This window comes from Nyctereutes procyonoides, unplaced genomic scaffold, assembly GCF_905146905.1.
Source record: "Nyctereutes procyonoides isolate TBG_1078 unplaced genomic scaffold, NYPRO_anot_genome, whole genome shotgun sequence".
Taxonomy (NCBI): Eukaryota; Metazoa; Chordata; class Mammalia; order Carnivora; family Canidae; genus Nyctereutes; species Nyctereutes procyonoides.
In genome coordinates this window covers 19077793-19102770 of record NW_026575043.1, presented here as the reverse complement: position 1 = coordinate 19102770, position 24978 = coordinate 19077793, and the positions used below count along the sequence as shown (strand labels likewise).

At 60.0% G+C, this 24978-nt stretch overlaps 1 protein-coding gene across 1 annotated transcript in view; it reads left to right on the top strand.

Annotated features, from left to right (window-relative positions):
• Window positions 1-8673, top strand: part of RREB1 (ras responsive element binding protein 1) — a 132808-nt gene extending 124135 nt beyond the window's left edge. The window contains 3 exon segments of the mRNA XM_055322939.1: window positions 2735-3226; window positions 3229-3540; window positions 5234-8673. Coding sequence (XP_055178914.1) covers window positions 2735-3226; window positions 3229-3540; window positions 5234-5730 — 1301 coding nt within the window. The 3' untranslated portion in view covers window positions 5731-8673.
• The last annotated feature ends 16305 nt before the right edge of the window (window positions 8674-24978 follow it).

Genomic DNA, 24978 nt, shown 5'->3' with positions numbered 1-24978 from the left:
ATGCTAACAATGCTACGAAGGGGGCAGTCCTGGCCCAAAGGGGCACACGGAGCTCTCCGTTCACTCTCTCGTGGGCAGAGAGGTTCCCTGGCCCGCTGGCTCTTTGGGGGATACTCGTGGTTCTTCTCGGGGTTGATGCCTGCGGAGCCTCCGTATTTGCAGGCACCTGCATGAGACTTTCTAAGTCTGTAGGGAGGTGGAAGTTTGACTTCTCACCGGCCAGAAGGCCCCGTGCCAGCGCGCACGGGTGGCTTGATGCAGACAGTAGCTTCCTCAACAGCTGCCCCCCTGCCCGGGTCGACTGGGTGTTTTTAGGTTGGTAGCTGGTCACGTCAATGAGGAACGTGGAGTTTCTAGGAAGCCGGAGAGGATTCATCGTTGAGCTGACATGAAGGTCTCCACTTCCCCCGTAGGAGGAGCTGTGGGTTCATTATCTACTGGTGCTCGCAGGATCCCTGCTCCCTCTAGCAGTTTTCTGAGGTCTAGCATCACGAATGAGGGCCGGGTAGGGACAGAGGATTAACAGCTAAGATAGGTGGCGTTGCTCATAAAAGCCATCTGTTCTGCTACCTGCGTTTGAAGGTGTAGGCGGTTGAAGGAGTGTTGGGCGGCGGGGGGTGGGTCAACTAGGACCTGGCGTTAGAGGCTGGGTATTGGTGAAATGAGAAGAGGTCCAGTCATCACTTAATGAAAATCAGTTGAAGTTGCTAGAACTTCCAGGGGCCCAGGCTGCCCTGTGGAACACTCCCCCTAGTGGGAGTCTGGGTAGAGCTGAGCCAAGCCCCCTTTTGTTCCTCAGAGGAAGGGAGTTGGCCCTTCTCGGGATTTAGGGTGAGCTCTCCATTATCCACCCTCACGAAGGACGCACCCAAGAGTGAGAACAGCCAGGTATTAGCGTATTTACTTGGGGTTTGGTTTCAGAATCCATCTTTTTTTTTTTTTAAGAGCATCTTTTTTTTTTTTTTTTTTTTTAATTGAGAAGCAGAGACCCAGGCAGAGGGAGAAGCAGGGTCCATGCAGGGAGCCCAACATGGGACTCGATCCCGGGACTCCAGGATCACGCCCTGGGCCAAAGACAGGCGCTTAACCACTGAGCCACTCAGGCGTCCCTTTTTAAGAGCATCTTAAGTATGTTCTGCTACAGGGAACTCGAAAACCCATTTGGTGAAAAAATAACAAGAAAAGCAGCCTAAAAGCCATGTTCTTTGGTGAAAAAAATTAAGAGAAACAGCCTAGAATATACCGCAATAAAAAAAAAGGAAGTAACTAGAGATTAAGCTCTTTTAAGAAACTGAGCATACTTTTTTTTTATTTTTTATTTTTTATTTATTTTTTTTTTTGTAGAGTTCACACCCCAAAATCCATTTACTAGATGCTCCCAGTCGGGATGATTCAAGACAACGAGCACACGGTTTTTCTGTAGAATAAGGCCTAGGTATTGGTGTATCTCGGGAGTCCTCTTATTTTAAACTTGATCATTTCATAAAGATCATTTATTGACAGATTTTACATTCACACCATAAGTATCTGTTTCCTTCTGAAACTTGTTGAGATACTCAATTAGTGACTGCCAAAAGGAACAGCCCCCGTAAGGCCAGCGGAGTGACGTAGTGGGAGTGCCGTGGAGAGGGCTGTAGGTAAGCCAAAAGCCCCGGGCAGGTGTGAGCGTGGCAAGCGTAGGGCCAGCTCCTCTGCCCCCAGCCCCAGGGCGGCCTTGATGGCAAAGAATCGATCGGGTGACTCAGTGACGCCCACTCAGTGTGGGTGGACAAGGTGCCACGTCTGGTCACATCAAGTGAGGGTCCAGGTTAGACGCCTGAATCTGCTGGCTCGGGCCCTGTAACCATGAGGGAAGTCCAGCTGACCCAGGTGCCCCGAATCGATGGCTTTTGCCCGCCCGATTGTGGGAGGGATTTCCGAAGCCCTGCGGTGATAAATTGGCCGTTGGATCTATAATTAAGCGGTAGTAGTCCTCAGCAGACAGCTGCACGGTCCTCGCACACCACGAAGACGTCGTCAGGTCCTCATTCAACCCGAATGAAGAGATGACGGTGCTTCTGACACTTAGCTGTCGCCTGTTAGGGGTCGCTGGGGCTGCCACAGCGCCATCCATTAGGACGGTCATTTAAAAACTGGTAGACTTTGCACATCTGGCTTTGCTCTGGGGGGGGGGGACAGGTGTAGGGCGAGGCACTGCTTCCAGTCACTGCGTGGGCCCACAGCAGCCAGGGCGGCCGACAGCGTGCATGCACCTCCTCCTGCCCCGGAGCGCCCCCCGGGAATCCGCGGCAGGCGCCAGCGCAGTGCTGCGGGCTCCAGGCCCCCCCTGGCCGCTCCTGGGGGGCCGCTCGCGCAGCCGCCCTGTGTGTGTTGCATGTTCGTATAATCTCTCTGCGCTGGAAAAATAACTCGTCCGGCTTAGCTTCCTCAACCTCCCTAGAGCTGCGAGTCTCTGGAATGCACCACCTGTCCTCTCTCGCCGATCCTTCTGTCTGCTGCCCTCAGTCGCTCACACCTTCCTGGGGGCCCGTTGGGGGGTGGGTGCTGGGCACCGCCGTGGGGGCCAGGGCTCTGGGCGCAGCGTGTCCATGGAGGCTCTTCTTGCGTCCCAGGGTCACCACTGGCCTCGCGGGGACTGAGTGGTGACACGGAGCGGGGCGGGGGGCGGATCCAGCCGAGAGTCCCAGTGCGGGGCCCCGGGCCTCAGCCTGTGCCCCTGTGCTCGCTCCCGCAGACAGCCAGTCGGACGCCGAGACCCCGGCGGCGGCGGGGGGTGAAGTGCTGGACCTCACCTCCCGGGAGAGAGAGCAGCCGGCGGCTGAGGGGGCCCCCCCTGTGCCCGCCCAGGCCCGCGAGGAGCTCCCCACCGAGGAGGTGCAGCCCGGGGACAGGCAGGAGCAGGCAGCCGGCGATGGGCAGGAGCACGAGGAGCAGCCCGCTGGGGACAGGGACGAGGACGCCGACGGCCCCGAGGACGACACAGTCAGCAACAAGAGCCTGGACCTCAACCTCGCCAGCAGGCTGATGGGCTTCAAGCTGGCCGAGGGCGACGCGGGTGCGGCGGGCGGCGGCGGGCCCGGCCCGCAGGACCACAAGCACGCGTGCCACGTCTGCGGCAAGAGCTTCAAGTTCCAGGGGACCCTGAGCCGCCACCGTAAGGCCCATGACCGCGAGGAGCCCCAGGAGGACAGCCCGGCCGCCAGCGGAGGGGGGCCCGAGGGCCCGCCGTCCCGCCCGAGCCCGACGAGAAGCCCCCCGCCGACGCCTCCTCCGAGGAGCCTGCTGCGGCCGACGGGGTGGCCTCATCGGCATCCGACGCCTCCGGGGAGAAGCCGAGTGAGGAGGCGGACGGCGCCTCGGACGGGGAGAGTGTGGCCGAGAAGAGGTCCTCGGAGCGGAGTGATGACGACAAGAAGCCAAAGACAGACTCCCCGAGGAGCACGGCCAGCAAGGCAGACAAGAGGAAGAAGGTGTGCAGTGTGTGCAACAAGAGGTTCTGGTCCTTGCAGGACCTGACGCGGCACATGAGGTCCCACACAGGTAAGGAGGGGGCCGGAGTGCGGGGCGCCACCGCTGCCCACGCCTGCCCGTCCACCTCCCCACCCCGCCTGCCTGCCCACCCAGCCTGCCTGCCCATCTACCTGCTCATCCACCTGCCTGCCCAGCCCATCTGCCCATCCACCTGCCCACCCAGCCCGTCTGCCCATCCAGGCCACCTGCCCGTGCACCTGCCCACCCAGCCCATCTACCCATCCATCTGCTCATCCACCTGCCCATCCAGCCCACCTACCCATCCACCTGCCCGCCCACCTACCTGCCCATCCAGCCCACCTGCCCACCCAGCCCACCTGTCTGTCTAGGTGCCCGTCCACCTGCCATCCACCTGCCCGTCCAGCCCAGCTGCCCATCTACCTCCCCACCCAGCCTACCTGCCTGCCCACCCACCCATCCACCAAGGGGCCCTTTTGCTGGCACATGCTGCCCCTGCCACCGCCACCTGAATCAAACACCTCCCCCAAAGCAGCAAGGCCGAGTTGAGGTCCTGAGCAGGCCCTTGGCCAGGTGAAGTCCGGTAAACTCGGAATTTAACCGTTGGTTCTCTTTGCCATCAGAATGTACAGCATACAGGGATGCAGCATGTACCCTCAGCAGCGGTAGTTTTGAGAGCACTTTGGTCAGCCCCCCGAGCCTCAAGTCTCAAGTCTTCCCAGTTCTAGAACGGGCTGCCCGGTCCCATAGAAGCGTCTAGAAGAATGTGGGTGCTGGGTGTTTGGGACCTGCGTAAGCCTGAGGAGGACTGGGGGTGAAGCCTGGGGAGCCGGCAGGTGCTCGGTGGGAGGCACCTGGGTCCCGTCCTCCCCCGTCAGGTGGACAGTTGGCTGCACATGCACACAGCGAGGGGCTTGTCCGTGCTCCTTCTGGAACTCCCCACCTACAAACCCCCCGAAGCAGAGCCATTGTTTTGGTAGCAAGGGGGAGACCTGGGTGTCCTTGTAAAGCCGAAAGATGTGAACCCATCCCCTCGTCCCCCTTCCCCCCACCCAAAAAAACAACCCCAGGGCTTGTACCTCAGCCTCTGCTTACCTCGGCCCCTCCCGCGGCAGCCAGGGTGCACGCATCCGCCCCACGCACTCCTCCGCCCGCAGCAGCTAGGCCTCTGCTCAGGGGATTTGGAGGGCTCTGGGGCTTGGCTCCCAGCAGAGAGATATTCTTGGGCTCCTGGCAGGTGGTGCCCTCAGCTGCTCACAGCCCAGTGTTTGTGAGCAGGACAGAAAGCCTCAGCTGCTCCGCATCAGAACAGAGTGTCTGGTGCCTCGGGCTGACCTGCCGCTGTCCTGCACGACCCTCAGAAACAGTGCCCCGGCCCTGTGAGGGGGACCTCGCTGCTGGCCTTCCCTGAGGTTTCTCTACAGGCCCGTCTGGGTGTCCTTGAGGCGTCCATCTGGGGACCCTGGTTCCTGCATCCATGTGTGAAGAACTAGTCTGAGAGATGGAAGGGAGAGGGAAGCGGAGGCGGCCCCTTGCATTTCTGCTTCCTTATTTTGCCAGTTCATACAAATAAGAGGGTTCACCCTGAGTCCGGGTGCGGGCAGTGCAGGGTGGGGGGCTGGCCCTTGCCACCTGCTGCTCCTTTGGCAGCACCCATGGCTGCCACCCACGTAGGCCACGGAGGTGCATGGATGCCGGCGGCCCCACCGTTAACAGACGTGACTTCTTTCTCCCGCCGCTCCAGGAGAAAGGCCCTACAAGTGTCAGACCTGCGAGCGAACCTTCACCCTGAAGCACAGCCTGGTCCGCCATCAGCGGGTCCACCAGAAAGCCAGGCACGCCAAGCAGCATGGGAAGGACAGCGACAAGGATGAGCGGGGCGAGGAGGACAGTGGGAGTGAGTCCACCCACAGCGGCAACAACCCCGTCTCAGAGAACGAGGCCGACGCGGCCCCCCCGGCCAGCAACCACGTGGCCGTCACCCGGAGCCGGAAGGAGAGCCTGGCTGTCGCCACCAAGGATCCCAGCCGCAGGGAGGAGCGGGCAGCGCTTCGGACGGCGGGCGCTGGCCAGGCTGATGCTGGCAGGAGCGCTGCCAAGGCCCCGCCGGCGGGCAGCCCCAAGGAGCAGGGGTCTCAGGGCGACCCGGGCCCGGAGAGCCCGCCGGCCCTCGTGCAAGATCCGCCCGCCCGTGCCCTGCTGGCCGCGGACGGGGCCTCACCGCTCCTGGGAGTGGAGTGATAGTTCACCCTGTCCCCCCGGCGGCACACAGATGAAAGCCAGCAGAGCAAAGTGTCCTGAATCTAGATTTCATGAGGTTTCCTCAGTGCCCTTCAACTATCGGGGAGTGTGTGTGTGTGTGTGTGTGTGAGTGTGAGTGTGTGTGAGAGAGTGGGCGAGCGAGCGAGAGCAGGAGCGGGCCGCCCTGCCCGGTGCCACAGCCTTACACCCCCGTCCAAGAGACGCAGCAGGTGCACACTTCGAGTGCCTTAAGTACTCACCAGCCCTTCGGTGTAGCCTGGGTGTTGTGTTTCCCCAAAATGACTGTTTGGGAAAAAAAAAAAACAAAAAAAAAAAACAAAACAAAGCAGATGTTTTAATGAATTATTTGGAGAGGACCTTTTCATTTAAGCATTAACGTTATCTTCTGTATTGGTGTGTCTGAGCTTGTCCTTGCGAATCTGTGATCGTCACCTATGTTCTGTGAGCTGGAAACAGAAGAAAAGAAATAACGCCCTTGCATACCCATAGCCAATAACTGGAAGAAAATGATGTGAATTTCATGTAAATTGCCAGAGGAAATACGGATAAGATGTTCTTTTCTCAAATAGACCTTTTTCTTTTCTGTGTTCGCTGCCTGGTGGAGCTGTAGTTTGGTCCTCGGGATGGCGGGATGTGGCTGACGAAGGTTTCCAGCGTGGCGCCAGCCGAAAGCAGGAGAGACGCTAGCTTCAGCCCCGTACTCACGTGTTTTCAGCGTCAGACCTGACGCTTACTGTTCCAGTTTCAAGACCTCCGTTCTTAACTTCCAGAGAAGAGTTAACGCTGGCGACTTTAACCTATGGAGAACGTGCGCAGATGTCACGTATCTGATTCCCCCCCCTTTGGGTATATGTATTATTAATATTATTATTATTATTATTATTAGTTCATCAGTTTGCTGGTCTCTGCAGTCAGCAGAAACAAATGGGCAATATTTGTCCCGGGAGACCTGGGCTGCCCCCGGGTCCCCGCGTGGGCCTGTGCCCGCGGCTTTCCTCGGCACCCCCGGGTGGCAGCTCTTCTACTGTACTTAGACAAGCCTTTCTTCCGTGACTGCAGAATCCAGCGGGGGGGCCGGGAGCGGTCCTCCCTGGCGGGCGGCCGAGAGCAGCCCCGAGAGGGCAGAGAGCAGCCTGGCGGCCAGGAGGCCCGGCCCGAGCCTTTCCCGCCTGTGCTACTGTCACGTGCAAAGCGAGGAAGTACTACTACTGGTTATACAACGCACACAGGAGATGAAAGATGAGACGCAGATTTGTATTTACCTTCCTGTGATGTGGGGTTGGTGCTTGACGATAAACATGCTGTTTCTAACGTTCCTGAAATTGCCTGAACCCCGCCACCACCACCCCCCACCCCGGGTGCAAAAAAAAAAAAAAACAGGATTTCTTTTTTTTTTTTTTTTTTTTTTCCCCGTGAGCATCCCACGCAGGCAGTTAGAGTCCCCTCCCTGCAGCCGCCGGCAGCGGCGAGAAAGCTAGCCCTGCTGTAGCTGAGCGTGCGCTCGGCACCCTGTCCTGCAGCCGGCACCTCTAGGGTGCCCGGGCGCTCCCCCCCCACTTCACCCCCACGAGCACGGACACACACGCCCCCTTCTCTCTCCCCACCGACAGTGGCCAAAATCCCACCAGCCCAAACTTCAAAGGAAGATGTGTATTCTTGGGATAATGACAAGCGATCTCTTTGCATGTGAAAGGAAAAAGGTCGAGGCATCTATGACTTTTCAGCTTTCCTGGGGAGCTGAACCCAGAACCGGGTCGCCTCCAGATGAATACAAAACCAGAACCAATGATCTCCTGTTATCACTTTATACCCGGTGTGGTTTGCGGAGTTAAAAACCAGTTCATGCATCCCTTCGTTTTTTTTTTTGTTTTGTTTTGTTTTTGTTTTTTTTTAAATGACGATTGTTATTTTTTTTTTTTTTGTCGATGTTCTTATTTGGGGTATCTTGTGTTTCGTTTTCCTTTGCAACTCTCCACACTAAAACCCGCGACTCTGTGGAGAGAAGCCATGACTTAGCGCTACGCTGCGGTGAGATGTAGCAGGAATGGGCCCGGCCGTGCGGCCTGGGCCGCAGCTCGCAATAATCACTATTGATTTAAAGCTTTATTTAGCCTCCATCTGTACCCTCGTAGTCGGTAAGGTCTTGCCACATTTTATTAGTGAGGTTGAGAAATGTATTGTCTGTCATTCTGTCCCCCTCCCCCCAATATTAAACTGTGAAATTTGTGATTTGTTTAAACTCTGGGTGAATCATAGTATAGTTTGCATGTCCAGCTAATTTGTTTCTATACATTTTGTTTGATTCTCTTTCTCCTCCTCTCAGGGCTTTTACAAAAAAGAAAAAAATAGTATATATATACATATATATATATATATATATATATGCGTCCATATATATATATATATATATATATGGATCTTCTGAAAAGTTTTTTGAGGTGCAAGTTTTTCTCTTGTTTTTCTCTTTGATTTATGGACACAATGCTGAGATTCAATCACTACATGAAACTCCTGGCTGTGAAAACAAAATACGAAACCCAGAGCTGTTTCCCAAACAGCCCCCGGGGGGAAGCTACGTGACAGTCGGCTGCCAGTTTCAGAAAGATGCATCGTACCTTCCACCCTCTTCGTCTCTGTCCTCTCTTCAAGAAGGAAGTTGATCCCAGTGATTTCAGCCCATGCATTAAACAGGAAACAATAATAAATGTGTAGAATTCATATTTTTCTAAAGGGAACTTAACTGCTGCTACGTGTTATGTACAAAACCGGTTTATGCCACATGAACAGAATCACAAGTTTGGTTTTGGTACTTTTTGTTTCTCTTTGTATTCAGTTGTATAGTACTTCCAAATTCAGAATGAGAAGAAAAGCTGTTCTGTATCAAACCATCTAAGCAATAAATGTCATATTTTAAAAATGGCAGATTGCCGGTCACCCGGGCCGTCCTGTCATTTGCTGTCGTCCCACCAGCTTGTCTGGCACCCGGACTGCAGCCTGCGCAGGACTGGCGTCCGGGGCCATCGGGGGACTGTGTGCCCTCTCCCATCGGCCCGGGCCCCAAAAGGAAGCCCTGTCCCCCCAACCCCACCCCACACCACCCACGGCGGCTCCCAGGAGAAGCCCCTGGCCTGTGGCTGCAGGTGCTGGGCGGGCAGGAAGTCCAGGCAGAGCAGGACCTTTGTCATTCCCCCCCCCCCCCCCCGACACCTCTCCCGCCACACAAACACACACGCTTGGGGCTTGACACGTCTACACCGCTGCAGCGGGAATTGGCTTTTCTGGGGCTGCACCTCCAGTCTCGTCCACGCTGCCTTTTCCTCCTCCTGAGGGTGAGGACAGATCACGTCCCTGGGGGCAGGAGAACCCACCAGAGGGGTGGGCCCACACAGTAAAGTAGCGAGTGGGCAAAATCCCGAAGTTTCTTTTTTAATTTTATTCATTTATTCACGAGAGACCCAGGCAGAGGGAGAAGCAGGCTCCATGCAGGGAGCCCGATGGGGGACTCGATCCTGGGACCCCGGGATCACGCCCTGGGCTGAAGGCAGATGCTCCACCCCTGAGCCACGTAGGGATTCCAAAATCCTGAATTTTCTAACCCGGGACTCCAAGCCACCCTGGAGGGAGCGGGGCTCAGGGCAACGGAACCATGGACGGGGGTTCAAAGGCATTGAGCGTGCTGGGCGAGACCGCAGTGCCTGTGCTGGGGGGGGGGGTGTCCCCTGTGGGGAGGCCCCCCATGGCCACACACAGGCCGCTGCCAACCCAGGCTCCTGAACTTGGGATAAGATGAGCAAACACTGGGAGTGACGGAAGCGCAGTGCCTGGACTGGCACCTCCAATGGGGGGTGGGGGGGCGGCCTCGTGGCCTGTGGCCCGCACCCGGTCAGCATCAAGGCCAAGGGGCAGCCCGGGGCTGGGTGGCCTTGGCAGAAGGTACAGAGGAGGTGCCCAGTGGCTCCCTGGTCAGTTCTGACCCCAACCACGGCTTGGGGAGCTTCCCCCGTGCTCCTCCGCCCGGACCAGGCCCCTCAGCACCTGCACCCTGGACCTTTTGTGCAGAAGATAGTTTGGGGCTCCCACGGGAATGTACAGCATGAGCTTCATCGAACCGTAATCTGTTTATTAGGGAAAAAGCTGGATGTGGGTTTTCTCTGTTGGGCCCTCGAAGAATCCCAGTCGGGCGCAGGCAACCCAGGGCTGTCTGAGCCACAGGCCGCCCCCCGCCTGCTGCTTCCTCCCTTCCAGCCCTCTTCTGGACCTTTCCTTTGCCTATCGGGAGTGGGGAATGACAGGAGCTTACGTTTACAACCGGTTTCACGGGGGGCGCCTGGGGGGCTCAGTTGGTCAAGCATCTGCCTTCGGCTCGGGTCATGATCCCGGGGTCCCGGAATCGAGCCCCACGTTGGGCTCCCTGCTTCTCCCTCTCCCTCCGCCCCTCCTCCCCAGTCGTGGTCTCTCAAATAAAAATCTCTCAATAAAATAAAAGCAGGTTCACCTTTGTGGTTGTCCCAACGTGGTCGGGCCTGTGCTCTACACTGAGCGCGGGGCGGCCCTTCCCAGGGCACCGTCCTAGGCACGGAGAGTACGGCGGGAGCAAAACCGATTTCTTTCCTTGTGGAACTTGGGTTTTGAGGGCGGCAGACAATAAACAGACTAGCGGAGGAGGGTGCAGAGTGGGTGCAAGTCCAAGGGGAAGAGGAGGCCATGGGGAGGTGGGGCCGGGAGCGCCGGCAGGGTGACCTGGAGGTCTCAGGGCAGCAAGCGGCAGGAAGGTCACCCACGCAGATGTCTGGGGAGGGTCCCGGGGGCAAGGGCCTTGGGGGAGCGCCGGGCCCCGCAGGAGCCGTGTGGCTGGCAGGGGGGACGAGGGCACAGGGTCTCGCTGGCCGGCTGCGGGGACCGCGGGATGACGGGACAAGGGTGGACACGGGGAGGCCGTCGGGAGGCAGTCCAGCACAGGCCAGAAGTGGCAGCTTGGAGCAGAGCGGTGATGCGAAGACGCTGAGCAGAGGTGGGGGTCAGGGGGTATTTTCAAGGGGAGCCAGCTGTTCGGGGTGACCTGCAGATCTGTGAGCTGCAGGGAACTCAAAGCTTGGAGGTTTACCCAGAACACACAGGCTCAGAGCTTGGCTGTGATGGCCGGATGTCCAGAATTCACTTTAAAATATATATTTATATTTCATTTATTGAGGGAGTGAGAGAGCACAAGCAGGGGGAGCAGCAGGCTCCCCACTGGGCAGGCCGCCTGACGTGGGGGCTGGACCCCAGAACCCCGAGATCATGACCGGAGCCGAAGGCAGATGCTGAACTGAGCCCCCCCAGGCGCCCCCAGGATTCGCTTTTGAAAGAAGGAGCTTCACAAGTGCCCGGCGACACATGACTGGGTCAGGTTGTGTTGTGTCTATTACAGTGGGACGTTTCTCAGCCATAAAAAAGAATGAAATCTTGCCATTGACCACGACACGGATGGAGCTCGGGAGTGTTAGACTCAACAAGGTAAGTCAGACAAGGAGACGCCTGGGGCACTCGGCAGCGGTGAAAGCGTCTGCCTTCGGCGGGGCGCGATCCCGGGTCCCAGGATCGAGTCCCGCGTTGGGCTCCCTGCAGGGAGCCTGCTTCCCCCTCTGCCTGGGTCTCAGCCTCTCTCTCTGTGTCTCAGTGTCTCGTGAATAAATTAAATTTAAAAAAAACAGAAGTCAGGATGCCCACCTGCCTGCGAGGGGCGTGGCTGGTGCCCCTGCAGGATGCCTTGCCCTTTAGTGTAGGAGCAATGGTGGTTGTTCAGATCGTGATGCTTAGTAATATCAGAATTAAATACAAAGTCACTGTCTCGTGCTACTAATCCGGTTGGAGAACTTGATTATCCCTGCGACTGTCCCCGCGCGGCGGGTCCCACAGAAATGTGCAGGCGTGCCCCCACCACCCCGACGCCGCCCTCACCCCTGCCCGGGCCACCTGACCCTGCAGGATGCCCTGGGGTCCTGACCAGTGAAGAGCAGGAGGCAGCGCTGAAAGCCTGGAGCCCCAGACACTTTGTGCCCGACGGGAGGGCTCCCTGACAGGCGGGGGGAGCCTGAGGGTCTCAAGCTCCGACTGCAGCCCAGCGGCCCTGCTGGAGCAAAACCAGCTGGGATGGGCTGAATGGACACCAGTGCAGACGGCCGTGCCCTCGCTGCCCCCCAGGAGGGACGTCGGGGACTGCTTGCCTCCTGCCACTGAGCCCGTTAGAATGGCACAGGTCACCGTGTGATGACACACACACAGTAAAATGCGCCTTCCTCACCTTTTCCAAGCATACAGCTCGGCGGCATTAAGTGCACCCACCTTGTCGCGCAGCCACCGCCACCGTCCACCCCAGAACTCATCATCTCCCCGACCGACACTCTGCTCCCCTTAAATGCTGACTCCCCATCCCTCCTCCCCCCCGCAGTCCCCATTCTACTTTCCTTCCGCTCAGAGAAGCGGAAAGAACATCACATGTGTGGAAGAGAATTTCCTCGACTGAGCGCCTGCAAGCGGGAGACAAGCCCGCCTGTTGGAATTTATCCAGGTGGCAGGTGGAGGTGAGCCAGGCCCTGAGGGAGGGGTTCCAGATGTCAGGCCCCTGTGCCTGAGGACGCAGCTAGCTGTCTGCCCCCGTGCCAGAGAGGCAGGGCACAGGAATGGCCAAGGGCCCAGTGTGCAAAGCCTCCTGGGCCTAGTGAATGACCTTGTGTCTCAGTGTCCCCATCCCTAAGAGCCGGATAAGAATAATGACCAGCCCGTGGGATTGCCACGCGGGCTACAAGAGCGGATACCACCGGGGGCTTGGAACAGGCCCTGCGGCCCAGTGAGCAGGCCGGAAAGTGCGGGTGTCCCCTTAGTGCTGCCTCGCCTTCTCCAGTTTGACTGAAGGAAGAGGAAAGGCCCCAGACAGAGTCCTGGGGGGCCCCACCTGCCCCTGGGCCACCCCACTCTGCTTCCCCAGGGCCGGAGGATCAGGAGGGGGGACCGGGTCCAACGGGGAAATGTTCCCCACGTGCAGGAGGGGCCAGAGCAGCCCCGGCCACAGGCCCCACGGGGGGGCCCAGCTCCCCACCCTGCACCCCCCCGGCGTGCCACACACCTGCCCCCCACTCGCTGGGAGGGAGCCCCCTGGAGCCACCCCTTACCAGCCAGTCCTTAGGGACGCCAGGCCTGTCCCCCCAGGGGACCTGGGGGAGCGGAGGGCAGGCCCAGCTACCGGCCCGCCGCCTGCTCCCCGCCCGGAGTCGGCCTCCGCGGGCAGCAGGGGCCCCAGGGGCCCAGCGCATCCCCAAGGACGCATCCCCGCCCGGGCCCAGGCCGCTCCCCGGAAGGCGGCCCTGACGGCTGAGGGCGCCCTCCGGACAGAGGAACCGGCCGGGTCCGGCTGCCGCGCCCTCCCTGCCGCCCGGCTCCGCTCGGCGGCCTCCAGCCGGGCTGTCAGGGCAGGAATGCGGGCCACAGCGCTGCCCCCCAGCCCGCCCGCGGCTTTGGACCTGGGCAGCCCGCCCAGGGGCCTTATTTTATTTTTTTAAGATTTTGTTTATTTATTCATGAGAGACACACAGAGAGAGGCAGAGACACAGGCAGAGGGAGACATGGGACTCGAACCCAGGACCCGGGGATCATGATCTGAGGCTGAAAGCAGCCGCTCGACCGCTGAGCCACGCAGGCGTCCCACCGAGGGGGCTTTTAAATCCAAGTGATACCTGGAGGCACCCGGGGGGCTCAGCGGTTGGGCGTCTGCCTTTGGCCCAGGGCGTGAACCTGAGTCCTGGGATCGAGTCCCGCGTCGGGCTCCCTGCATGGAGCTTGCTTCTCCTTCTCCCTCTGGCTGTGTCTCTACCTCTCTTTCTCTCTCTGTGTCTCTTATAAATAATCTTAAAAAAATAAAAAAAATAATAAATCCAAGTGATACCTGGAGGCACCCGTGGGGCTTAGCGGTTGAGCGTCTGCCTTTGGCTCAGGTCATGACCCCGGGGTCCTGGGTTTGAGTCTTGCATCTTCCTCTGCCTCTCCTTGTGTCTCTCATGAATAAAAAAATAAAATCTTTTTTTTTAAGATTTTATTTATTTATTAGAGATGGGGGGGGGGAGAGAGAGAGAGAGGCAGAGACACAGGCAGAGGGAGAAGCAGGCTCCATGCAGGGAGCCCCATGTGGGACTCGATCCTGGGTCTCCAGGATCAGGCCCCGGGCTGAAGGCAGCGCTAAACTGCTAAGCCACCGGGGCTGCCCAATAAATAAAAGCTTTAAAAAATAAAAGTAAAAAACAATAACTAAATCAAAGCGATGCCCAGTCGGTAGAGAACCTTGGGAAGCCACAGGACCATGGGAAGAAGATAAAGTAGTCGTCTCGCTGCTCGGATCCTATCTTTATTCGTTGAACACTGCTGTTCTCGTGGGGCCCGACTTTTTTTCCCTTCCCTTCCCCACCTGGGTCGTGTTGGCGCGGCCGAGTGCTCGCTGCAGTTTTCCTGTGGTTTCTCTCCCTCGTCTTCACCCGCATCCAGGGAGCTGGGCCGGAAACCCAGTCCTTTGTCTCGGAGCAGACGCGAGCTGGAGCGAGCACGCGGGCCGCCCCGGATGCCACGGGCCGCCGGCGAACCCCAAGGCAGATGGAGGGGCTCGCGGGGCGCCCGTGATGCTGGGGCGGCCGCTGAGCTCAGGGGACACAGATGTGATCCGGGTGCCTTTCCCGCGTCCTCGCGGTCCCCCAGGCTTTCCCGTCTCCCCGCTCTTTCGCCGCCGGACCTGGGGTCAGGGCCCGGCGGTCTGGGCGGGGCTCTGCAGGGACGGCTGTGCTGCCCCCGGGGTGGCTGCCGCGACAGGCCCTCCGCGTGGATGCCTTCTTCTCCCTCGTGCCAGGCACCTCGTGGGGGTCCCGCCGTCCGGTCGCCCAACCACCAAAGAGAATTTTCTGGACTGCTTGCTAAGAATTCATTGTCAGACCTACTGATTCTAGATCTCAGGGGGTGGGATCCAGCCTTTTGCATTTTTAGCAAATCCCCAGAGAGTTCTGAGGCCTAGGAAAGCCGGAAAACCAGGTCTCCAGATGCTCAAGGCGGTCGCAGGCCCCGGTTCCTCAGGGGCCCCTCTGGCCCCCCACCAGGCTCACGTCAAGGCCAACTGTTTGCGGCTGCGCCTCGAGTGGAGGAAGGCCCCAGAGCCTCCCTTCCAGCCACGCCCGCGGGGCCTCTCCTTCCAGCTGCACAGCCCCCCCCCCAGGCCTGTACCCACGCAGGGACCCCTCCTTCTCCAGGGCAGACCCCAACCCCCGGGAAGGGAGCCTCTGAGAAGCTGTGCCAGGGCTCGACCTTGGCACTGTGTTCCGGGGACGGGTGCCTCCAGCCGACTCCCCTGCCTGTCCTCTGGTCCCCACCTGTCCCCGGCCGCGGCTGGCTGCGTGACCCGGGACCCAGCGCCAGACAGCGCAGAGCTCCGGTTGGAGAGGAGCCCCTCCCTGCTCCCACCCCCTCCGAGGGGTTCTCATCTGCTACTTAAGGCCACAGGGCAGGCGTGGGGCTCGGGGAGTCCCTGTGGGGCGCGCTCGGCACCTGCAGCCCCTCAGCAGAGCCTGCGGGACATCGCACCTCCCTGCATCCGGTCCCCAGGGGAGGCGGGTGGCCAAGCCCGGCCAGGGGCACACAGAGCCCTGGTGCTCGCCCCGCTGCCCCAGCCGCCCCGCCGCTCCAAGGCCCCCTCAGGGATCAAATCATGAGGGATCCGGGGTGGCGCCCTGGGAGCACTGTACCCCGAGCCCTGGGAGCACTGTGCCCCGAGCACCGCGGCGCCACCGCCCCGGCCCAGGCCCGGCTCCCGGAGGCCCTGAGTGTGGCCCGGTGCTCGAGGGGACCAGGACGCTGCTCTGCAATCCCGACCCGGAGGCTGGGGCCCAGCCGGAGTGCTCCCAGGGCCCCAGCACCCCGCGGGGTCAGACCTGGCCACGGAGCTCCGGGGGGGCCACTGCGCCCCACTGACCTGGAGCCGGGCTCCTTGGCTCCCCCGGCGCCCTGCAAGGTGACCTGCGGCCGTCCTGAGAACGGCGCCGAGTGTCACGGCCAGAGGCCCGGTCGGGGCAGCACCCGGCCCTGGGGCCCCCACGGCGCCAACTGAGCCAACACAACTGCCCCCACCTTGCCCCTCCTTCCAGAGCCTTCCAGATCTTTCCGGCCTGCCTTTCCTTCTCAGCTCACTGGGCCCGGCATTGTCCGTAGGCCGTGGGGAGCGGGGGGGGGGGGGGGGGGATCGGGGGCTGAGCAGACGGCCCAAGGCTGGGCCGTGACCCGCGCGCAGGGAGCAGCCCTGGACCCCAAAGCCCGGGAGGGGGCGCGCAGAGGGGCCCGAGGGCCGGGAGCAAATACAAAAGGAGGGAAACACCTACCGAACGTTTGCTGAGGCTGAATTACTCTGTGCCATTTTCCCTGTAAGATGTTATCTTTTTTTTTCTGACTTTATTTTTTTATTTATTTTAAGGAGGGCAGCTGTTACGGCGAGCACGGGGTGTTGTATGTAAGTGAAGAATCACTAAATTTTTAAAAAATTTATTTTTCTAGAGCAGTTTTCGGTTCGCAGCAAAACGGGGGAAGGTGCAGGGATCTGCCCCAGGCCCTCGGTCCCTCGCCGGCCAGGGCTGGAATTCCTTGCAGAGGATGACGCTACCCGCAGGTCGTCATCACCCAGGGGTCACCCAGGGGCCACCCAGGGGTCACCCAGGGGTCACCCAGGGGCCACCCTTTACCCGAGAACTCACTCCAGGTGGTGGCTTCTGTGCGTCTGGGCAAGTGTAACGGGCAGCACGACAGGGTCGTCCAGGGTGATTTCCCTGCCTGAGAAATCCTCTGGGCTCCATCTAGTCCCCCTACCCCCCTGCATTTTGTCTTTTTTTTTTTTTTGTCTTATTTGATGGGGGTGGGGGGCGGTGGGAAAAGGGCATAAAGTGTGTGCAGATTGGCTTTGTGGGGGCGGGTGTTGCCATGATCTCTGAGACAGGGCGGGGGTGGGGGGTGGCCCTGCAGGGGAGAACCAGGGTGTCCCCGCCTGGGGGAATCACCCAGGAGGAGGCCGGGTCAGGCGGGAGGGGAGCGGGGGCCCGGGCAGCTCGGTGCAAAGGTGTGGCCATTCCTTCCTTCACTCAGCAAGCACAGGTGAGCACCCAGGAGGCTCACCCAGCTAGTACAGGTGAGCACCCAGGAGGCTCACTCAGCTAGTACAGGTGAGCACCCAGGAGGTGCAGGGGCTGGTGGGAGATCCCAAGGCCAGGGAGACGCAGGCCCTGCCCTCCAGAGGTCCAAGAAGAGATACAGGCGAGTAACCCGGTGGAAGGATAGCGCTGCCAACGGCAGGGCCCTGGGGGTACCCAGAGGCAGGGGGACCCTTCGGCTGGGGTCCCAGCTGCTCGGCAGGCTGGCATCCGGGAAGGCTCCAGCAGACGGGGTGGGCGGTGGGTGAGCCAGCCAGGGAGGCCCGGGGACAGGACGGGGAGCCGCGACTGCAGGGTGTGGGGCCTGGCAGAGGGAGGGGGCAGTGGCTGACCGGTGCGTAGGTGGGGACACTATTGGGGCCACGGCGGGGATGCTGAAAGCTGCAGGGGTGATGAACCAGGGAAGAGCAGAGTGTGGATGTGGGACTGGGATTCTGGTCAAAGGCCGCTGGGCATCCCAGGTGGTGTCTCAGGGCCGTGCTCTAGAAACATCCAAGCTGCGAGGCGGAGGCCTGGGCGCAGACAGGAAGCCAGGGAGGCAATTGCTGAAGCAGTGCGGACGCGACGGCACCGCGTGCGGGGACACTCAAGACGGAGGAGCCAGCCTGCCGGCTGCTGCTGCCATTGGGGGACGGAGGACCCGGTGCCCGGAATGACACCACACGGGGACGGGCTGGTCTGGGGGCTCGTGGACAGCGGGAGCTCAGTCTTGCTTGACAGCAGGTGACAAAAGTCCAACCAGACCAGGGGCGCCCGGGGGGCTCAGCGGTGGAGCGTCCAAGTCCTGACTTCGGCCCAGGTCGTGATCTCGGGGTCGTGAGATTGAGCCCCGCGTCAGGCTCCGCACTCAGTGGGAGTCCTTGGGGGTCTCCCTCCCTCCCGCCCCCTGCTCATGCTGACACGTGAACAAATCGGAAAAAAAGAAGAAGAAGATGCATCTGGTCAAACGCGAGTGGCCCAAACGCGGTGCCGCCTTGACTTGCTCCTCGAACAGCAGCCCTGGCGCCCTCCTGGGAACAGGTGCAGGACGAGCAAGCAGCCAGGCCCACCCCACTCCGCGACCAGCCGCGTGTAGTAATGGGCCCTCCGGGGCTCTGACCGCCCGGGGGTGCGGTTCTCCACCCAACACCCGAAGCGGGCACCCGGCGGAGGCCCGGCCCCCCCGGCCCCCTCGCCGCCCCAAGTCGCACACTTTGAATTCCTGGGGGGCGCTCCGGGGCAGGGCACGGCTAGGCAACTGTGACCCCGGGGGCCCGGGCCGCGTTTGGGACACACGTCCTGTGTGACTCTCTACGCACGTGTGTGTCTGCGCCACCTCTCACCTGGACAGTTGTCATCGGCTTCGTTGCCGCCTCTCTCCTGTCCCCAAGCACCATCTGCTTTGCTCCCTGGTGCGTGACGAAGCCCTGGCCCTTATCTTCTCTCCAAAGTCCCCCGGGGGCTGCACCTGAGTCCCAGCTTCTCCTCTTGAAACCTGCCGGCTCCTCCTCACCCCTCCTTGCCCCTCCTCGCCCCTCTTGGCCCCTTCTCACCCCTCCTCGCCCCTGCCCGCCCCTGCCTGCACCTCCTCACCCCTGCCCACCCCTGCCTGCCCCTCCTCACCCCCCCATTGCCTCTCCTCACCGCTGCCAGCCCCTCCTCACCCTCCTTGCTCCTGCCGCCCGTCCTCACCCCTCCTTGCCCCTCCTCACCCCTGCCCGCCCCTCCTTGCCCCTGCCCTCCCCTCCTCACCCCCCACTCATCCCTTCTCACCCCTCCTTGCCCCTGCTGGCCCATCCTCAGCCCCCATCACCCCTCCTCACCCCTGCCAGCCCCTCCTCGCCCCCCTTGCTCCTGCCTGCCCCTCCTCACCCCTGCTTGCCCCTCCTCGCCCCTGCCCACCCCTGTCGGCCCCTCCTCACCCCTGCCCGCCCTCCTTGCCCCTGCCCTCCCCTCCTCACCCCCCCTCATCCCTTCTTGCCCTTCCTTGCCCCTGCTGGCCCCTCCTCACTACCCCATCACCCCTCCTCACCCCTGCCGGCCCCTCCTCGCCCCCCTTGCTCCTGCCTGTCCCTCCTCACCCCTGCCTGCCCCTCCTCACCCCTCCTCACCTCTCCTTACCCCCTCCTCGCCCCTCCTCACTCTCAGCCCCGAACGTGTTCCCGCTGCGGGGTGCGGACAGGCCTGCACAGCAAGGCCGGGATTCCCCAGGGCCCGGCGCTCAGCAAGGGAGTCATACGGGTGTGGAGGCCTTTCAATTCCATTTATTTCAGTCCAGTGCAACTCAAAGCCATTCAGCTTAATTCACGTCCGCGTATTGGAGGAGCCGGAGCCCGGGCTGGGCACCAGCTCCCGAGCGCAGGCCTCCCCGCGCACCGGGGAGGAGGTGACAGGCACTCACGGGGGCCCCACGGGGCCCTGCTCACCTCTGACCGCTTCCCCGACAGGACACTGCAAGCTGCTAAGGGACGTGTCGCGGCCACCGTGTGCCGGGGGCCGTGAGCTCCCATCACCTGGAGCCGTGCGCCTCCTGACCTGCGTCACCGGCTATGTCGCGGGGGAAGAGCAAGCTGAGCTGAATGAATCTACCGCGGGGGCCCCAGCTCCCCCGCCTACCTGCCACCGGGGGGGCCACTTTACCAGGACATCGCCACCCGGCAGCGACGCACAGCAGCAGCTGCTGTGCATAAGCCACAAAGCCCTGGTCCCACGCCAGCCCCAGCGGTGACTTCTCGGCGGGAGTCGGTGCGGGATCCAGCTGCGTGGTTGGGTGCGGTCCTAGGTGTCACAAATAGCAAACGGGGCGGCAAGGATGGCCAGTCTCCGGGACCGCACGTCGGCGGAGTGCGCGGCCCGGGCACCTGGACGCTGGGAGAGGCCGAAGCTGCAGGGGAGGTCAGATGGCAGCGTCAGCGCGTCTCCTTCCTCCTGCGCCTGAAACAACAAACGGAGACAGAGACCTCCTGAGGGGCTTCGGGACAGCCCTGGAATCACGGCCCGACCACAGAGCAGAGGCGAGGGGGCCGTGCACCTGCACCTGCACCTGCACCTGCCTTCCCACCGGAGATGCTTCCGGCCAATGATTTCAGAGGATGAGAGACCCCGAGAAGCCCTCCCGCGGCCAGCCCGCCCCCGCCACGAAGCAGACGGGAGACCTAGCCCTGGGGCTCCCGTGAGTCCCCAGAGGGAGGCTCCCCGCTGCGCCTCTCCCCTGGGGTTTAGTGAGACTTGCGTGCATTCGGCCAGAACCCGCCGTAAACAGAAATAAAACACTTGGCCATGCTGCACGAGGAAAGCGGGAAAAGCCAGGCAGCTGGGTGCGGAGAGAGCGGGGTCCACTCCGCAAGGGACCCAGCCGAGGGGGGCCCCACTCATCCCTCCATTCACTCAGCAACATAGTGCGAAGCGCCCGTGACGTGCCAGGCCCCGGGTCGGAGCGAGACGCGGTCCTCGAGCTCCTGGAGGGTGCGCGGCGGGGGGGTGGCGGGAGGCGGGCGCCGTGGAGCCCCCAGAGCTCACTGCGGGTGCCTGAGGGGCGGGGGGGGGCCAAGAGGTGACCTGCACTCCGAGGTCCAAGGACTAGGTAAGATCCCACCTGCCCCGAGTCGTCAGTGCTCCTGCCTCGGCCCCCTCTGCTCCTGCTCGGAGGGCCCGACCTGCATCGCACCCGGGCTCCGGCTGGGGGACACCCTGTGCCTGTGCTCCTCAGAGATGCTTGGAGGGTCCCCAAAGACTGAGGGAACCTTTCAGGTTAAGAGAAACCGAGGAGACGTGACGACTGAATGTAACCGGGGATTTTGGACGGGCCGGCGAGGCAGGGCGGGAACTGTCCCTGGGACCCCGCGGGACACCGCCCATCGCCCGGGCCTGGAAGACCTGGGGTCGGTGCTCCCCCTCCTGACTCGGATAATGGCCCTTTGCCTCCGTGCGGGAATGTGCTCCGAGTCGGGACTTCATGCCCCGCGAGCTCAGGACCAAGGGGCACGTCTGCCATCCGCTCGCCAAAAGGGCAAAGTGTGCGTGTGCGTGTGCAGGAGGCAAAGTGCCAGGTAATGGCCGGGGTGAGGGGTAAGGGTCCAGGGGGTTTGTACTATTTTGCAACTTTTTTTGTACGTCTCCAAGGACATCGGAATGAAAGGCTGCCCCCGAAGCTGGGTGCTCAGCGCAGGCCCCGCCGGTGGCGCTGGGCCTGGAGGCCACCCGGTGCGGGGCACGGGGAACAGGTCAAGGCAGGGACTAGCGGGAGCGCGGGCTCGACGGCCAGGCTGTGGCACACCGAGGACCTGGGCTCCCCCCAGGCTGCGGGGACCTGCCGCTTGGTGTCACGCAGGGGAGGGGACGGGAGCGGGGGCCAGGGCGGCCTCCGATGGGCTAGCCGGGCGCAGGGGGCTCCTGGGCAGGGACAGCACCGGGACAAGAAGCGCCGAGCGAGGAAGTGGTCTCGGGAGGAAGGGACCGAGCCCACGTCGCTGGAGTGGAGGGGCCCGCGGACACGGGTGGCCCCGGAGAGGTGGGTGCGGCGGCAGGGCGGTGGGCGGGCTCCTGGAGGCCCCCGGCGTCCCGGTGTACACGGCCCGAGAACCTCTCAAAGGGCGGGGGGCCTGGCGGCGGCACGGGGAACACCAGAAGATGCTCAGAAGGGCCCCTGGATGGGTCGCGGGGGGTGCTCAAAGGGTCAGCGGCCACCACTGTGTCCCCACCATCGCTGCCTCCGGCTGCCCTCTGGGCACCCAGCAAGCGAGCAGGAGCAGTAGGAAGGGCAGGTGCAGCGGCCCCATTTCCCCACCAGCCAAAGCAGAGGGCCAGGGCCTGGCTAACCATCACCGCCTGTGCTGCAGATGCCACCCTGCCGTCCAGCTAGTTGGGGGCTTCCCAGAGGCCGGCGGGGCACATCGGCTCATCACTCTGCACCGGGTGGTGCCTCCAGGTGGACCCCAGGCTCTCCGGGGACACGCGCAGCATTAAAATGCAGCTTCCCGGGCCCCAGAGCCGGAGGCAGCAGCTCCAGGACGGTGTCCTGAACACCCCGCTTTAAGCAAGTCTCCCCCGCGCCCGCATCCGCGAACGCCGCCTAGGAGCGTGACACCACCGGAGAAACGCATCTCGGAGGGAGACAACAAAGGGCAATTATCCCCATCCTTGATCATAAATAATTATTTTCAACCCCTTACATCATGATTTTAAGTGGCTAGATTTTTCCCACCTCAATACAGTATTCCCTTGAAAAAAAAAAATGAGTATTTCAGAAAAAATAAATCCAGGTCGGTCGAAGTGGTTATTAGGACTTTTTACTTTAGCCTGGATAAACGATGACTTTCGATAAAGGAAGGAGTGACGGGCCCCTTCCAAGACACGAAGGGCTGTCAGGAGGGAGCTAGGAGACTTTGTCCTAAGATGATCTGGACAGCGGGACCGGGGCACAGGCCACCAGGCTGATTGGGGCTGAAGAGGGCATCGCCGGTCCAAGGATGGGAGTGGGGCCCGGCCCAGGGGACGTGTCCACGGAGCGGGTTACGGAGGACAGTGCTGCGCGGGGCAAAAAGCTGGACCCGTGAGAGCCTGGACGACTCTAATCATGCACGAGGCTCCTTTAAGTGCAGAAAATAATGAGAGGACCACACCTTTTAAAGAGAAGTTCACAGTTCTGGGGCGGGGGGGGGGGGCGGTTATTAATGATGCATTTTAGTTGGCTGACACACGAACATTACTTTCCGGGGAAAACGAACTTACTTCTAATGAGTGAAAATTGGGGTTACTCGGGACCAGGCACTGGGATATGCTTTTCCACATGCAGCATCTTAAAAAAAAAATTCAACGCCACACGTGACGTGTAATGAGGGCTTTATAAATATTCATTGGATGTTAGTAACTAATAACCTGTCACTGTTAGCCCATTTTACAGAAGAGAAGGGGGATGAGACCAGTGGAAAGCGGCTCGTCTAAGCTTATCCAGCCGCTAAGTGAGCCTGGAGTCCAACGAGAGTGAATTCCAGCAGCTAGTAGCCGTCATACTGCACTGATGCCTGGGCCAACTACTGGGTTGTTCATCTGAAGTGTGTGTGTGTGTGTGTGTGCGCGTGTGTGGACGCGATGGAGCCAGAGCAGAGGTGTGGCTGGCTTTGTCCTGACACCGTGTTTCTCCTCTTGGCAAGGAAGATGAATCTACAGAACCTTCTGGGTGCGGCTGGCCAGCGCCCTGGCACACGGGGTCTTTTACAGCAGTCATCGTCTTTCTACTGACACGATCATTCAGAAGACCTAAGAGCCCGAACTCTTTCTTTGACATCTTAGCAAAAGCAGTATTTTTCACTTTAATGTGATGTTTTAGTCTTGGGGTGGGGGGTGGAGCACAGGCATGGGCTGCATTGTCCAGAGCAGCAGTCTGCTTTACGAGAGGAAACGCCCTAGCAGACCTATCTTCTTCCCAAAGCTGCTTCACTTTTCTAGCAACGCCCCGGGGCGGCCCCGGCGGAACCTCCGCTGCAGCGCCAGCTGTCAGCAGCAGGGGGCAGCACAGCACACCATGCGGGCAGGTAGCCTGGCCACGCTGGGCATCAAGGTTGACCTTTACAAGGGTTTCCTATTATTTGGAGAATTCTAGAAGAAGAGTACTACTGATTTAAAACCATGAGATTCAAAACACAGAAGCACGTAATTACTCCCTTATTACAAACTCAGTAATTAGAAAAAAAAGATCTTAACACAGCTAGTCTCGTGAAACACTTCAAAGGGGGCTCACGCTTCTACTTTTCTTGGGTCTCTTTCCTCACGGTGATCTTGTAACGGCTGGTGGGCAGCTTTAGTGCACCTACGACAGCTGAGTTGTCTCAACTTTGTATAATTTGCTACGTTATACGAAAAAAAAAAAATTAACAAAAAAATATTTAAGGTTACAATTCACTCCCGGTTTGGAAACCAACTTCATTTTGAAGCTACAGCTGTGATTTCTCTATCGTTTCACTCCCTTTTCTAGAACTCACCTACGAGATTTCAAATGAGCCACACTTACAGCAGCTCTCAGGCACTTGCTTGCCTGTTTCCTGAGTTACTGTTTTGGTAAATGCTTCCTGCTGGAGCCACTTCGGCCTCTTACTCTCTAGAATCCCTAAGTCGCAGTCATCTGCCAATGAGCCTGGAAGTCTTGTGCAGATGGGCACAGGTGACGCCAAGACTTGGCCACAGCAACTCAACCTATTTTCTCCTGGGTTTTCAGGGAATGGTGACCAGGCTCCCATCTGGAAAATTTGAGGGAGGCAAGCGGATCATGTAAAGGTTCTGGACACAGGCATGTCTGCGTTCCCATCTCCGCTGTGTCACTTAATAGCTGAGTGGCTTTTAGTCAGTTATTTGTGTATTCCAGTTCCTCATCCTTTATAAAATGAGGATATACCTACTTCACTGTATGGCTGGGACTGTAAATCGTATTTATTAAAACGTTTAGCATGTGTCAGGTACTGTTTTAAGACTTGATGATCTGGTAAATATAACTCTTGCTGTCATGAAGCTTCTGTTTCAAGTGGGGGTGACAATGGAAGAGGGAGGTAATTTCTGATAGCGGTGAGGGCACAGAGACCATAATAAATGGTGGTGTGATGCAGATGCTGGGGTAGATGCCTTGGACGAGGGGAGCGGGCTGGGGAAGGCTGACAGGCAAGGATCACATGGGGGCTGGGGCCTGTAGAGGGAATTACAGCCAAGGCTGGGGGCCAGAGGGAAGCAGGGGAGGACCAGATCACCTGGGAATGACCGTGGTCTCCATGTTCACACAGGTGTGACTGGAGGCCAGACAGGGGCAGGACTACACTCACTGGGTCACTGTGGGCCCAGAGACTGGGAGCCAAAGTGTGGGGCAGGAGCAGCAGCACTCAACACAGTGCCTGGCACAAACCCAGCTGCAGATGGAGTTTATGGATTTAAAAAAGTGACACATGGGAAGCTGGGGTTCCTTTAAGGAAAAATACTCTCGAGGACTTTCCATCAATAATCTTAATTTTCTCTGGATATGTAAAGTGGTAATACATCCAAGTTTTAAAAACTGGCTCAT